Raw genomic sequence first — 15,239 nt, 5'->3', positions numbered from 1 at the left:
CATGGCCCGACCCGGCCCGACGGCGCCCAGGCCCGAAACCTCGCCGCCCACCGTGTTTACATTCCCCCAGCACGGGCCACGCGGCTTTTGGCCGCATCTGCCCGCCGCAGCCCCGCCCTCCACGGCGCGCGCCAGCAAGCCTCCCGCGTCCCGCCCCGCGCAGGCCCTGTCACTGGACCCCGCCCCTCGGGCGCGCAGGCCCTGTCACTGTGCCCCGCCCCGACGGCGCGCAGGCCCTGTCACTTAGCCCCGCCCGCCCGACTGGCCCCGCCCTCCTGCCCGCAGACGCCGCCACTTAGGTTGGCCCCGTCAGCTCCGGCCCCGCCCCGGCCCCGCCCCCGAAGTGGCCCCGCCCCGAGCGGTCAGGCGTCTCGGCCAGTCAGCACCGCCGAGGGCGGTCCTCAGCCCCGCGCCGGGCAGTCCTGGAGCCCGCGGGGCGGGGCTGAGGGTGGCGGGAGGGCGCGGGGGCGGGCCGGGGGCCGGTTCCGCGCGCTGAGATTTTTAAATGTCCCGCTCTTCGCCGGGCGCAGGAGCAGCCGGCTCGACCGCCAGCGCGGTGTAGGGGGCAGGCGCGGATCCCGCCACCGCCGCGCGCTCGCCTCCGCCGCCTCCCCGCTCCTGGCCTCCCGCTAGCCCCTCCGCCCGCCTGCCTCCGGCCTCGGCGCGTGCTGCCTGCCTGTCGCGACCCGGCTTCTGGTGAGGCCCCGCGCTGCTGCGAACGGCGCGGCGGGCGAGGACTCCCGGGTCCGGCCGGCCGGGGTGGAGTGGGTGGGGGTGGGGCGAGGCCGGGTCGCCGGGTCCCCGGGGGCGTCAGCGCGGGGTGCCCGGGCAGGGTGGCTCAGAGGGGGCCGAGGGAGGTGTCGAGGGGGAGACCGAGGCAGCCCGGGCCCCGAGGGCGTCGATGGGCCGGCAGAGCTTTCGGGGGGCGCCGGGGGCCCCCCCACCCCGGGTTCGGACCCGGTATCGTGGGCTGTTGGCGGCGCCGCGGGTGACAAGCCACCCCAAGCCCATCGGCCATTTTCCCGACCGGGCCGGGAGGCTCCCGCCGCTGCCGCGCGGGAGGGGGAGGGGTGCTCGGGGAGGGCCGACGGGCCCGGGTCCCCTCCGCGGGTCGTGCTCACCCCATGGCCCGCTCCGTGCCCCCCAGGCCTCAGGTTTGACCCCGCGCCCCACGCCATGCCGAGGGAGAGGAGGGAGAGGTGAGTGGCCCGGCCCCTGCGGGGAAGGGAGGGTGTGCGGCGGTGGGGGAGGGGTGGTCCGCCCGGGGGGGCAGCTCGCCCTCACCTCTGCCACCCTTGCTTTGCAGGGATGCCAAGGAGCCGGACGGCATGAAGGAGGAGAGTGGCGCCGATGTCTCTGCTCACTCCAGGAAGAGGAAGGCAAACGTGGCCGTTGTGAGTACAAAGAAGACAGGTGGGGGCGGAGGGGCCCCCCATCTTACCTGGGTACCAGACAGGGCTCTGCCCAGGTCGTTATTGATGGGGGGCTATGTGAAGGGGCCCCGCGTTTGTGGAAAGGCTGTTCATAATCTAACCAGCTTTCTTTCTCTTCTCTCTGTTTTTTGTCTTTGGGCTGCTTGGTGTTGGGGGTTGTCGTGTGTTAGTTTTTGCAGGATCCAGATGAAGAAATTGCCAAAATCGACAGGACCGTGAGAAGCCAGAGTGGCAGTCAGGTGGGTGCCCTCGCTGGCTGGGCCTGAGCGGGGCCTCCTCTCCGGCCCTTTGCCAAAGGCTCCTTCTCCGCGGCCGCAGTCCCGGGGCTGAGCACCGGGCCCGTCCGCGGGCGCAGACTTCTGCCAGCCTTGGGTTTCCAGGAAGGTCTCGTGTTGAAACGAGTGCCAGTGTCTGGAAGAACCGGAGGGGACGTGAAGTAACTCGGTCCTTTCCTTTTGCCCTTGAGGAACCTGAGCCTCAGGGAAGAGACTCAGCGGCCCGGCGGGTCCAGCCTCCGGCCTCCTCTCTGCGCTGGGGAACCGGGGGAGGGCCCGACACAGGGCTCCCTGGGTGACCAGGATAATGGGGGCTTGTGTGTGCACACAGACGGCTCCCCCGTGTTCACACCTGGGTTCCCACAGCATGGAGCTTCGGGCCCTCCCTGCCCCTCCTGCTGTCTGTAGGCACCAGGTATACCCCTCGAACCCCGCTTCTGGGAGTTCTCCCAGCCACCCGGCCGTTGCCTGCCGTGACCGCTGCCTGGGGCTCTGCCCGACCTCACCCTGAGTGTTAGCGGGCCGCGCTGGGTGACGATGTGTGTGTCTCAACGCATTTTTTTATTGGCTAGCCCGTGTCTCTTGCCCCTCCTTCATGGACTTCCCGCCAAATGTCTTGCGTGTTCTTGATAACAGTATAATATCAGAAGTTTGCGGCAGAAGAGCTTGTATTATCTCTCTACCCCCAGAAATGGCTGCAGACTGTAGTTATGGCTGCAGCAGGGAAGCTGCCTGTCTCCACACTAGCTCATCAGGCCTTGCGACCCTCTCGCAGGTAATCATGAGCGGGGATGGCCCTGCCTGGGGGCAGTGGCGGCGCGTCCCTCTGCGGGGCTGGGAGCCAAAGCCGGAGCAGCTGCCTTTGGGAGTGGGAAGGGCCTCAGAGCAGCGGGCCGCAATGTTCCTGCACAGGAGACCCCGGCAATGTGCCGTCCTGGGCCGGTACCAGTGAACAGCGAGCAGGCGTTGGTGACTTCCTTCTCTGTTAGAAGGAGAAATCATTTCACTGGAGAACAGGAAGTAAGACAGCGCATCCTAAGTTCTTTCCTTTTCCTCTTCTCCCCTTAAAACAAACCTTCAAATCAAGCAAGTTGATTTTTTGCGGTTATCTCTACTTTGTGAAATTTAAGTTTGGGTGTTTTCTCAGTTGCGCTTGAATTGAATTTCCCATGGAGGACGCGGCAGAGGGGGCACCCTTGGTGACTTGTGTTTAGAGGACTGTGTTCTGAAGGATCGCCAGAGCGGTACACAGGGCGCCCCAGGTGGGGCGGTGGCCCCGGCGCCCACGGCGGAGAGGCCAGAGTAGTGATACGGGAACAGCCATGTTACTTTCCCTGGAAGGCATTTTCGGGTTGCCCGGAGCTTAATGATAACATGTTTGGCGACGTTCGGTGGCGTCCATAGCTAGACGATCGTCCAGCTCTTTACGGGGCAGTCAGTGTCTTGCTATTTCTTCTCTGTGTCGATTTGTGAAGCTAGGATTTGGGGGTGACGAACTCTTTGGCCTGTTAATGACCCAGAATGACAAGCCGTCCTCACTGGGCCCGGCACAGCGGCCGCCACACTGACCTCCGCGCCGCTGCCGCAGCAGCACTGCAGGGAGCCTGCCGCTCCCGCCTGGGCCTCGGGGAGGACGGGCTGCGCCTCAAGTCCGTTCGATGTGTCCCTGTCGTACGGGACACAGCTGTCTGGTGGAAGTGGAACGCTGGACTTCCTTGCAGCTCTCAGAATGCAGCGCTGTGTGAGGTAGTTCTGTTCTTAACTAAAAGGGGCACAAGGAGATGCCGGGTGGTTAGGACGGTCGGACTGGCCCCTTGCTACTTGTCTGCCCTCCTCCGAGGCCAGGCTGGTCTTGCCCACTCTGAAATGGGGTGTGTGCTGAAGTGATAGGTCGCTGCTCTGCGCGCTCGTTCCTTAAAAGGCCCGCTTTGGGAGCCGCTGCCTGTCACCCAGGTTTTCTGAGCTGCAGGTCGGGAACTGTCGTCAGTTCACGTCCAAAGGCCTGCCCTCGGCTGTCCGGGCCGCCCGGTTTGGAGCTGGCTCCCGGCTCCCACCCGCAAACTGGAACTCCTGCCCGAAGGGCAGCTCAACCCCTTCTGCATCAAGGAAGCAGACCAGTCGGGGAGGGGAGGCTGCCCTCCGGCGGGGCCGGAGCGGGGCCGCGAGCAGCCGGGGTCGTTTGCCTGCCCGGTTCCCAGCACCTGGGAGGCGCTGTCTGGCTTTGCCCGGCCGGGGCCCTGGAGCGCGCGGCCTCGGGAAAACCGCCGGGAGCTGTGACTGGCGGACTCAGAGCCCCAGCCCCTCCCTCATTTATAGTCGCCTCGATTGTCCCTCGCCTTCGCTGGTCAACATCTATGATCTCGGCTTTTTTAAAAAAGGCCACAGGCTCAGGCTCCCATGGGCTTCCCTGCCGGCGGGTTGTCACCTGCCATATCGTCAACAGAGCCACCATCTTACCATTTTAAAAATCGGTCGTATACAGACAGCGGCATGGTGGTTACCAGAGGGGAAGCGGGACGGGGAGGAGGAAGGTTTAAAAAAAAAATCGACTGTAGGTTTCTTTTTACAGTAGGACAAGAAACAGTAACTTTAAAATTTCCTAAATGGCAAAATGACCTTAGTATTTTCCAGATGTTGCAACTTGAATAAGGTTAAATATCCGGAATCTTTAAAAGAAAAGCCTGCCGGTTTGGTTTTTAGCGCCAGTGTATTCGCCTGCCAGTTACCTGTGCCTTACTCTCCGGCGTGAGGCTCCGGGCGCGGTCAGAGGTCTCCGGGGACCAAGCCCCGTCTGGCCCCACAGGCTTTCCCGTGACACCTGTGGCCATGGCTTGATTTGGTCACTGGGCAGAGGCTCCGTTCTGTTCTGAGTGGAGGACAACAAAAGGTCCCCGTTATGTGACATTCTTGGCGGGTCCTGCAGCCCGAGGGAGGTGTGACGTTTGCTGGGACGTTGTGTTTTAAAATGCGGAAACAATTCTGGATAGCGACTTACGCTTTTCATCTTTTATACTTGTGGATGGGGCATGCTTATGTAAGTACTTTTATTGGAGATTCTGCCTTCCACTTTTCAGAAATTTTTAAATTTTATTTGTAAAAGATTTTATTTTTACAGAGGGGGGAAGGGAGGGAGGAAGAGAGAGGGAAACATCCATGTGCAAGAGAAACATCAATCGCCTGCCCCCACCTGGGGACCTGTCCCACAACCCAGGCGTGCGCCCCGACAGGGAATCGAACCGGTGACCTTTTGGTCCGCAGGCCAGCGCTGACTCCACTGAGCCCCGCCAGCGGGGGCTAAGACATGTTTGGAGCTGAGCTGTACATGTTAAAAAACAAATCGTGACCGGGCCATCCCACACTGCACTGCAGCCGTGGGGCCCAGCGTCTCGCTGAGCAGCACGTGGGCCTGCGCTCTGTTGCGGGGGATAACGGAAGAGCCGTTCGCAGCAGGCGGTGTCTCGCCCTTCCTGCACCTGCGGCGCCCCCCTGTCTCGCGTGAGACTGACGAGCGGAGGGCACAGTGCTCCTGCCCCCGGTGTTTCCTCGCCTGGCGACTCACGCGCACGGCCTCCGGAGCGAGGACCGCAGCGGGATGAAAGCTCGGGGTCCCTGCTGCGGCTCCTCCCCGCCCGCGCATCTCCACCCCAGCCGGGGCGAGAACAGCTCCTCCGGCCTGGAGGCTGCTCTCCGGGGTGACGGCGCGTTTCCAGTTACTGGCTCCTCTGCAAATCCACCAACGCTGAACACTGTGCTTTTGCTTTCCAGCCCTGGGACGGCCACGCAGCCTGTGAGAACCCGTGCTCCCTGATCCCCACGCCGGACAAGGACGAGGACGAGCCGGGGTACCCGGGCTCCGCACACAAGCCCCCCATCGCCAGGCCAGCCCGGGCCTCGCCCCTGCCTGCGCTGAAGTGAGCGCCGCCCTGCGCCTCGCGGCCCCTCCTGCTGGGGCCGCGGGCGCACACTGACCCCTGTGTGTGTTGTGTTGCTGCTGTTGTTTTCTGCAGCTGGGCAAATCGAGAGGAGGTTTGGAAAATCATGTTAAACAAGGAAACGACCTACTTGAGGGACAAGCACTTTCTGCAGCGGCACCCTCTTCTGCAGCCAAAAATGCGAGCGATTCTTCTGGACTGGCTGATGGAGGTGAGCTGGTCTCCCTGGCAGCCGGCGCTGGAACCCTTTCTAGAATCTTCCTGCCGCTCCAACCTCCGTGGGTTTGGTCCCGTCAGCACATTTGGAATCTTGGAGGCTGTGGTCACACACTACCACGGTCTCACTTTTTTCTCATTTGTTTGCACACTTCCTTGAAAGAATTTCTGAAGTCTCTGTACCTACTAGATGTTCTTAAGTTGGCATCGTTTTCTTCTCTGCAGTTTTGCAGCTCCTGTGCATTTGGAATCAGGGAAGGAACGGGGAGATTACGGGAGATGGGAAAACGCGAGGAGGGGGCGGGATTAGAGGGGAGTTAGGGTTACGGGCTCTCCTGAGGATTAATACCCCCGCCCACCTCTGAGGGGTGCTACTCCCGGCCTTCCTGAGGCGTGTCAGCCTAGGTGCACAGAAACAGACAGGGACTGGCTTAGGACCTTCCACGGCAGCAGGTGTGCGCCTGGGGCGCGGCCGCCACCGGGGCCTGCCGGTCCGGAGCGGACGCCTGGATCACCCGGGGAGGTGCCTTTCCCTAAGCCCCTTTCTGCCTACAGTTCCCCCTTTTGGTCCTAAATCAGTCTGAAGGGTATGTCGGTGACCACGCTTTGGGTCGGATAGTGTGGTCTCAGTGCGAGGAAGGCCCGTTCCTAGGAGGTCTCAGTATTGTCCTTGTCCTGTTGGCCACAGGGGACAGGGCGACTCAGTGACCACGGGATCGGAGTTGAGGCCAAGTTTTCCCAAAAGCAGAAGGAAGGACCGGGAAGTGGGAGGCGGTGAGGCCGAACGGCCTTCCTTGGGCCGCCGGGCCGTCCCGCCCCGTGAGCGGTCGCGGCCGGGCCTCGCCTTCCGCCCCATTTCTGCCTTCGGCATCTAGTGTGATGGGCGTCTCATTTTTGTCATCAAGGTTTCAATAGCTGCAAGGATTGTCTTTTTTAATTAACTGCCAACGTTGATAATTGACCTTTCTTGATTGAATTACTTTCAGAGGTATCCAGTGGAATGCAGGTAACAACTATTTGATAACCACTACTGTAGTTTTGTTTTTAAAGATTTTATTTATTTTCAGAGAGAGCGGAAGGGAGGGAGGGAGAAAGGGAGAGAAACATCAATGTGTAAGAGATACATTGATTGGTTGCCTCTCGCACTCCCCCAACCAGGGACCTGGCCTGCAGCCCAGGCCTGGGCCCTGCCTGGGAATCGAATTGGTGTCCCTGTGGTTCGCAGGCCAGCCCTCCATCCACTGAGTCGCACCAGCCAGGGTTGTGACATTTTCTAGTGCTATTTTTCTTCCATGGTTTGTGTGGATTAAAAACAGTATATATGAAATACAGCCTACATAGGAGGCAAGAAAGGAGAGCGGGTTCATCCTACTTCATTGGATTTTCTTCATTCATCCCTGAAAATGCCCACGGTCTCTGGGCTGAGCTCTGGCAGGCCCGCCGGGCCACGGCCCTTGGGCGGCCTCCCGGACTGGGCGTCACTCCTTGTAGCACAGGTGTCTGGGCTTCACTCATAAGATGTTGTGACCAAGAGGCTCTATTTTATCGGGGTCCGGCATAAATAGTGCCCCTTTTTAATTACAAAACCATAAGCATGCCGTTCTGTAACATAACAATATCACACTCAAGCACACCCTATGGCATTTTAGGTGAAATGTTCATGTTAAAACTATAAATCATCACACACATCCTATTTATTACCCTACCACCCACACTCAGGTGAGCGTTACTTCTGCCGGGCCCTGCATTTGCCAGGACCCGTGCCTTTGCAGGGGTGTGTTCTCTGAAGTGGTCAAAAGCGCAGCAGTGCTACTGTAAGGACGGAAAAGAACAGTCACCTCGACGTTGTCACCTTGACGTTGTCAGTGGGACAACACCAGAGCCCACGGGTCTGCTGTGACGTGAAGTTCCGCAGCCCCCAGCCTGGCCGCGAGGCCTCGGCGGCGAGGAAGGCGGTGCTGTTGCCGCGAGCCCAGCCGCGTGCTGCAGAGACGGGCCTTTGCCTGTCCCTTCGGGATGGGCTGCTGGGTCACTCCAGTCACCCTAGCGGTGTCGCTTCCTGAACGCGGACTCTAAACGAGGCTCCCCCTGGACTCAGGCAATCCTTAAGAACACGGTGTGGCGGGGGGGGCACCATCCCTCCCTCCCCGCCCCCACAGTCAGAAATCTGGGTGTAACCTCTGACTCCCCCGAAACTTACGAGCAGCCTACTGCTGAGAGGAAGCCTTACCGATAGCAGTTGGCTAGCACGTGTTTTGCGTGCGATGTGTATTATATACTGTCCTGTTACAGTGATGTAAGCCAGGGGGAAGGTGGTGGTAAGAAAATCGGAAGGAAGAGGAAGCACAAAGACAGCATTGCTGTGTTTACCGAAAACAAATCTGTGCCAGTGGGCCTGGGCAGTTCAGACCCCCGGTCAGAGGCCCGCCGCACGTGACGAGGCCAGCGCCGTCCTGGTTTGCAGTTCAGGTCGCCCGTGCAGGTCAGAGCGAGAGCCTCAGTGACAGCCTCGCGTCTCCAGCCCCCGTGCCAACGGCTGGGCCTTCAGTGACTGAGTTCGGATACATTGTAGTCTTTAAATAGACTGTATGTTCTGTCTTTTCCACTTTCTTACCGATATTGCCCACCCAGCTGGGAGGAAATGGGGCGGCGCTTCCCTCCAGTCATAATGAAACTTACAAAGGGGGGCACTCGGGGAAAATGCTCGTTTCCCGTGGCTGTGTGCCCGCCAGGCCGTGGCCCTGGCTCTGAAGTTGTCGCAGCACGCAGTCCGCGAACCCTCCGTCCGGGTCCATTTCCACTGGGCCCGCACTTGGGGACGCGCGAGGTGAGTGTCCTTACGCGATGCCAGCCTCTCCCTCACCGCATCGATGTCGACCTCCACCACGCACCAGGCGTGTCTTTTTCTTCCTTTTTGCCTCAAGCAACTTCTAAAACTCACTCAATGTTTTCTCAGGTGTGCGAAGTCTATAAACTGCACAGAGAGACGTTTTACTTGGCCCAGGACTTCTTCGATCGATACATGGCGACACAACAAGACATCGTGAAAACGCTTTTACAGCTCATTGGCATCTCCTCTTTATTTATTGCTGCCAAGCTGGAGGTGAGTGATCTCCAGCTGTTCCCGACGCAGCTCAGGCTGTCGTGCGGGCCCCGCTGAGCGTGGGCTGAGGTCGACTCCGTCTCTAATGCAGACCCTACGTTTTTCTCCTTGGAGGCCTTCTGAAGCGAAGAAATGCGAAAAAAAGAGAGAGAAATGCTAACAATTCACCGAGAGTGAAAAGCACTGAGTGTATAAAATGCTTAGGTTACTGCAGTTACTTGTGTCAAAAATATTACACCTTGGCCTAAGAGGATGAACATTTTGGTGTGATGAGAAGGGGCCCAACTTTCAAAGATGTTGCTAAAGGTCTTTTGAAAGATGAAAATTTCAAACTGTTTCCAAGACGTCGGAGTCTGAGCGAGCGGCTGACTGATGGGGGAGGGCGGGTGTGTCGGTCCCTCCATGTCCCGCCGGAGCCGCCGGCCCGGCTCTGGGGCTCACGCCGTCGACAGCAGCGCCCCCCCCCCTCCGAGCCGGCACCCCAGGGAGGACACTGGGTGTCCAGTACAGGTTCCAGCTGGGAGAGAGGGCTTTTTGCTAGTGGTTTCCTCCTTTCTTTCCTTGTAGGAAATCTACCCCCCCAAGTTGCACCAGTTTGCTTATGTCACGGACGGGGCGTGTTCGGGAGAGGACATTCTTACCATGGAACTAATCATCATGAAGGTGGGCCGCGGCGGCCTTCCCAGCTGCGTGACACCTCCCCCACCCGCGGAGCGCGCCGTGGCCCCTCTCCCAACCACGGGTCTCTTTTCTCTGTGTCCCTCAGGCTCTTAAGTGGCATTTAAGTCCCCTGACCATCGTGTCCTGGCTGAACGTGTACATGCAGGTGGCCTACCTGAACGACTTGTACGAAGTGCTCCTGCCTCAGTATCCCCAGCAGGTCTTCATCCAGATTGTGGAGGTCAGTGCCTGGGGCCGGGGCGCCCGCCCCGCGGCCCGAGGCCGGACGCAGCGGGTGTCGGCCGGCCTCTCAGCGCCCTGTCCTCCCTGTAGCTCCTGGATCTCTGCGTCCTGGACATTGGCTGCCTGGAGTTTTCCTACGGCGTCCTTGCCGCCTCTGCGCTGTACCACTTCTCCTCATCCGAGCTGGTGCAGAAGGTCTCAGGTAGGTCTGCCTCCCGGTGCGTCACGGGGGTGCTGGGGTGCCGGCTCGCAGGCCCGTGGCCGGCCTGGGTGGAGCCCGGAACGCGTGTCCGTTGCAGGCTACCAGTGGAGCGACGTGGAGAAGTGCGTCAAGTGGATGGTCCCCTTCGCCATGGCCATAAGGGAGATGGGGAGCTCGAAGCTGAAGCAGTTCCGGGGCGTCCCGGCCGAAGACGCCCACAACATTCAGACCCATCTGAACAGCTTGGACCTGCTGGTCAGTCCCCTGCCTTGTCCCCCTCACGGTGCTGCGGCCACTTTCGGTCAGGCTGCAACCCCTTTTGTCCCTTGGGGAAGGAAGGCTGTGCTCAGTCCAGGCTCCTCGAAGTGCGGCGCGGCGCAGCCCGCAAGTTGGTTTTACTCTGTCCCCCTCGCTCCCCCGACAGAAGAAAGCTCGCAGAGCGTTACACCCAGAGGACTGACCTCCATCGTAAGCTCCTTGCTCTCTTCTCACCCACAGGACAAAGCCCAGGCCAAGAAAGCCTTGCTGTCCGAGCAGAACAGGGTCTCCCCGCTCCCATCTGGCCTCCTCACCCCGCCCCCGAGCGGCAAGAAGCAGAGCGGCGACCAGGAAGCAGCGTGACACTCCAGCCTCTTCACCAAAGACAGTCGTGCCCAGCTGCTCGCTCCAGTCCTCGCGGGCCCGCGCTCCGGGGGCCCCGGCGGCCCCGGCGCCGACCTAGGGAGCGCTCTCTCCCGGAGCACGAGGGGCCTGCGAGGGCCGGGCCGGCGGGCGCGCTTTCACGGAGCGCTTAGACTTTCCCCGAGCGGGCCAAGTACGCCAGCCCCCTCCAGACACCAATGAGTGCTCCCGATGCTGCTAAGGAGGGTGCTGCTTGGCTTGATGGACAGTCACCCAGGCCGCCAGGCTGGGAGCCGAGGAGCACGGTGCCGCCAGCCCCTCCCGGGCGGCCTGGGTGCGCGGGGCTGCGAGGGACGGGTGCGAGCTCTGGGACGCGGGCCGGGCCAGCCACGCCGGGGCCCGCCCTCCACGTTATCGGTTGACGATGTCCAATGCCTTTTATGAACTATTGTTTCTAAGTGCTGCTACGTCTGTCTGTTTTTAATAAAGGTAACACTGTCTTTGAGACAGCTGGTTTTAGGAGCTACGTCTGGTCATTTACGTTAGGAGTCAGTCAGCTTTGAATGTGGCCCTGTCGAGCTCTCGATTTTGACTTCCTGCTTCCTGAGGCTCACCCTTTTCAGCAAAAAGTCCAAAAGGAAACTTGGGGAAGAGCTCTGGGTGTGGCCTTGTTTGTGTCCCCGGAGCCCCCGAGCGGCGGGGGCGGGGCCCCCACTGGACCTGTCACCCACGGGCGCACAGGGCCTCGCCGCCCTTGGGGAGTCCGGTCGGGAGAGCTTCGCACAGGAGCCGGAACTGCGCTGTGAAGGAGAAAGTGCCAGGCGCGCGCGCCCCACGGCCCCCGATGTTGGGACACGCCCCGACCCGGCCGCAGGTGGAGTCGGCCCCCGTCAGCCTCCTGGGGGACATCACCGCACTCAAAGGCCTGGTGGGCGCGGTTCATGTCCTGTGCGTTAGACTTCGCAAAAGGAAAGCGAATGAGCAAGTAAACGTGTTTTCAACTTGGTATTTTATCCCATTTTGTAAAAAAACAAGTATTAAGAAAAACAGCCATTTGAAATGTGTCATATTTATATGAAGTGGGAGAGCGGGCATACTTCGCATTGTGATGTTACGGTCCCAGCAAGTTCCAGCGCGGTTTCCTAATAAAGATGCATTCTGAGACTCCACGTGCTGTCACGTAGCTGCCAGTGACACGCCTGGCTAGCGGTGTCTCCCGTGCGGCAGGTGCTCTCGCCTCAGAAACAAGCACGTTTTTAATTAATGATGGTCACTTGCGAGTGACTTGCACAAAATCCTAAAAGTGGTTCATTTCCATTTGGCATTGTCTATGCAAAAAGATGGCACTAAAAACATTTCCCTTTTCAGAGTTTTATGCGTTTGAGAGCTTGACACGCGTGCAGCCCCACTGGCAGGAGCGTGTGTGAGGGCCACGCTAGCGTACCGGTCATTCGGCGAGCTGTCTCCTCGCAGGGCCTTCGCGGCCCGTGAGGGGACGCACCGGCCTTTCGCATGGAATTGTTCGGACGCTGCATTTCTGGAAATTGGGGTTTTTTTTAAATACCCATGTTGCCACCGGTACCTCAAGGCGGTTCCCCTCTCCAAGGAGCTTCTGCCAAACCCGAACCCCTTTGGGTTGGCCCTACCTGCTCATTCGCCAAGTCATTTTTGTTCCGTGATTCAGCTAGACCTGGCTGAGGCCGCGTGGCACTGAACAGGCGCCAGGTAACAAGGGCAGTTCTGGTCCACCTGGGTGGACAAATGTCCGCAGATGCATTCCTGGAAGGAGGGACCCAGAGGCGGCCGCGATGGGGCCCCTCACGTACCTCCTTGTGTCAGAGACAAGGAGACAGAACAACTCGCCGGCGACCACGATGACCAACTGTCTTCATCTCACACCTCAGCTCACGGAAGTCACTCCTGGGCCCCTCCCTGAGCGGCTCTCAGATCTGTCCCCTTTGTCCAAGAAAGAGATCTCTGGCCTCCGGGTGGTGGGCTGGACAAGTTACTCATGTCACCCTCCCTGTGTGTGGCTCTCACCCCTCCAGGGGGAACAGACGGGGCTGGGGTGCACGTGGATTTGCAGTTCCGGGGGCAACGAGTAAGTGAAGCGGGGGGCCCTTCATCACACTCCGGGGCTTCGGGCAGGCACCGCCGCTGTCGGACTCCGACACAAATGAGATTGGAGCTTATTTGGGCCAGATTAGGCTCCCGCTCAGAGCAGGGGTGGAAGAGACATCAAATCGGATCATGTCGAGTCAGATTTACCCAGCTGCGCCTTTTCCTTCCGCGCTTTGAAATTCAAATCACATTTCTACCTTGGACATTGTTAGAAGACTATTTTTATCCCTGCTGTAATCATCTAATTTGCTGATTACAGGTCTCAAATTGCCACAGAGAACTCAATTTTTGAAAGAATTGTCCTGTTTGATCAAATGCGTTATTCAAGCAAGGCAGGCATTTGCTCCACAAGGTTACCTGCCAGGCGGAGCCAACCAGGAGCGGTGGCATTAGACGCCTGTGCTTAAAACCACGCATTAGCTAATCTACCGGTGACAATAGAGTCTTAAATGTAATTTGCTGCGGATCCTTCAGTTCCTGCGCAGACAGACAATTGCATTTTGGATTCAACGAGCGTAGATTTCCCTCACCTCATCCCAACTCCGAATTTAACTCCAGGAGACTCTCAGGCACAGGCGCCTGGGTTCCGTTTCCCCCAGCCTCAGACAGGGGGCGATGGCACCCTTATTGAAAAAACACTCTCGCCGCCTGGCTTTTAAATCATTTTCCCGATCAACGCCAACCGCACACCCACACTCGGGGAGCACCTGGCTGCCGGGAGGTTCCCGTCTGAGGCTGGCTTCCACGCAGGACACGTGAGCAGCCGCTGCCTGAGCTGCGTGCTCCCTGCACAGCAGGCGGGGTGCGCGGGGCAGCTCAGGGGAGCCGCCCAGGCTGCGGTGCAGAAGCGCGAGCGGAGGGCGGGAACGGACTCACGCACCTTTGCTCCACGGGGTCAGCCCTTCCCCAGATCCCGCCGGCCTCTGCTCCCAGCCGGGGCGGGCAGACCCCGCACTCGGCCCCACCGACCACTCTCCCCATTAAATAGCTATTATTTAACCTGGTGGGGTTTTCTCCAATTATGAAAGGGAAGCACGTTTGTTGTAAGAAGTTAGAAAACTACGAACACAACATAGAAACTGAAAATCCCCGGAGATGCCATTCCTAACAGTTTGGGTGATAAAATAGTGTAGCGTGCTCCAGCGCTTTCTTCTTGACACACACTAACATATGGACAAATGAGCCTCTGTTTCTACAGAGCTTTTCCATCCAACAGTCCCCTCTCTTGGTGGTTTGAGGCGCATGTGCACACACGAGCTCCCTCCTTTTTGTTGCCATTTTCCCGTGAGTGCGGCCGCTGGGCGTCATTGCTCAGCACGGACCTGGCACAGAGCGGGTGCTCGTTAAAGATCTGCTCTGTGAACGAACGGGCATCCGGATTGATTCCTATGCAAACAGGCACTGTCTTTAAATTTCACACTTTTCCAGAAGAACATAGGCCGGCTTCTGCTTGCACAAGATCAGCGTTAAGGCTGAAAAGCAAGGCACGAACAGGAACGGATCGGACCCCCGTCTCTGTTTCAGCGCTTTTCAGGGAAAGGACGCCACACACCATCCAATCCGATTCCTGGACAGACGGCAGGGGCGGGCTGCCACCCGTGAGCCCGGCCCCGATGCGTCCCCTGACAGAAGGCCGGACAGGCAACCCATTCCCCAGGAAGGGCGAACCAGCCAGGCAGGCGCCTCCTCTCTGGAGAGAAAAACAGATCAGAAATCCAGAGTTAACATCTTCCAGCACTCCCAGCCTGGGTCCTCCGGAGAGTCCTCTGTGAATCTCTGCGTGAGCCCATGACATGGTCTGAAGGGCTTCCCAGGGAGCTGTGTCCTCCGTCCCTGTCTATCTGCCCGCGAGGCTGTGCGGTGGAGGGGACAGAGCCCCTCCAACAGCCAGGGCTGTGGGTGAGGGGACTGCGGGGGGCGGCTGCCCCGGGGTTTCGTTGTGCTTGAGCTGCAAAGGGGCTTTAAAGCACTTGATCCTGCCTTGGACATGGCTCCCCCTCTGCGCAGCCAGAGGGCAGGCTCCCCCTCCCGCCCCCACCGCGCCCCTACTCTGTCTTGGGTGCTGGGGGTGGGGGTGGGGGGTGGCCTGCACTAATCTGGGCCCAGGTGCCACCCAGCTTCCTGAGAAAACACAGTTCTCATACCCAAAAATGTGGGCAGCTGAGAGCAAGAAAACAAATGTTTCGAGAGCAGCGGCAGAGACAGTGTGTCCTCCCAGGTTACGCTGAAGGTCTGAACACGTTTACCCATCTGGGCAGAGCTCTGTGCCTCAAGCTCTGTCCCATGCCGACCTGGCTCCCACGGGCGTTTGATTCGGATTCCCAGATGCGTGGGGGAGTCCACGGGGCTCTCAGCTCGTCCCTCACCTGCCCGGGCGCCTCGGCCGTGGGTGGGGGCCGCCGCAGGGGAGCCCGTGTGCCACGGGCCGGCCCA

The 15,239-nt window shown here is 59.7% G+C and overlaps 1 protein-coding gene across 1 annotated transcript; it reads left to right on the top strand.

Moving 5' to 3' along the window:
* The first annotated feature begins 657 nt into the window (after nucleotides 1–657).
* Nucleotides 658–10,689, top strand: CCNE1 (cyclin E1). Its single transcript, XM_054570233.1, has 12 exons — nucleotides 658–696; nucleotides 1,148–1,199; nucleotides 1,307–1,394; nucleotides 1,604–1,672; nucleotides 5,474–5,619; nucleotides 5,716–5,851; nucleotides 8,813–8,959; nucleotides 9,527–9,622; nucleotides 9,726–9,860; nucleotides 9,953–10,064; nucleotides 10,162–10,319; nucleotides 10,563–10,689. Exons 2-12 carry the CDS (start codon nucleotides 1,177–1,179, stop codon nucleotides 10,683–10,685), a joined length of 1,233 nt encoding a protein of 410 aa, XP_054426208.1. The 5' UTR covers nucleotides 658–696; nucleotides 1,148–1,176; the 3' UTR covers nucleotides 10,686–10,689.
* The last annotated feature ends 4,550 nt before the right edge of the window (nucleotides 10,690–15,239 follow it).

The sequence above is a fragment of the Pteronotus mesoamericanus genome, unplaced genomic scaffold (genome assembly GCF_021234165.1).
Source record: "Pteronotus mesoamericanus isolate MK-2021 breed Mesoamerican mustached bat unplaced genomic scaffold, CSHL_Meso_final contig_202, whole genome shotgun sequence".
Lineage (NCBI taxonomy): Eukaryota > Metazoa > Chordata > Mammalia > Chiroptera > Mormoopidae > Pteronotus > Pteronotus mesoamericanus.
Note: the sequence above shows the minus strand (reverse complement) of the source record. Positions and strands in the feature narration are given on the sequence as shown.

Excerpts from the sequence above, each read along its gene's own strand:
- CCNE1 (XM_054570233.1), top strand. The coding sequence starts at position 1,177 with ATGCCGAGGGAGAGGAGGGAGAG. Across the intron at positions 1,200-1,306 it reads CCGAGGGAGAGGAGGGAGAG|GGATGCCAAGGAGCCGGACG; the intron begins GTGAGTGGCCCG and ends CTTGCTTTGCAG. Across the intron at positions 9,861-9,952 it reads TCTTCATCCAGATTGTGGAG|CTCCTGGATCTCTGCGTCCT; the intron begins GTCAGTGCCTGG and ends TCCTCCCTGTAG.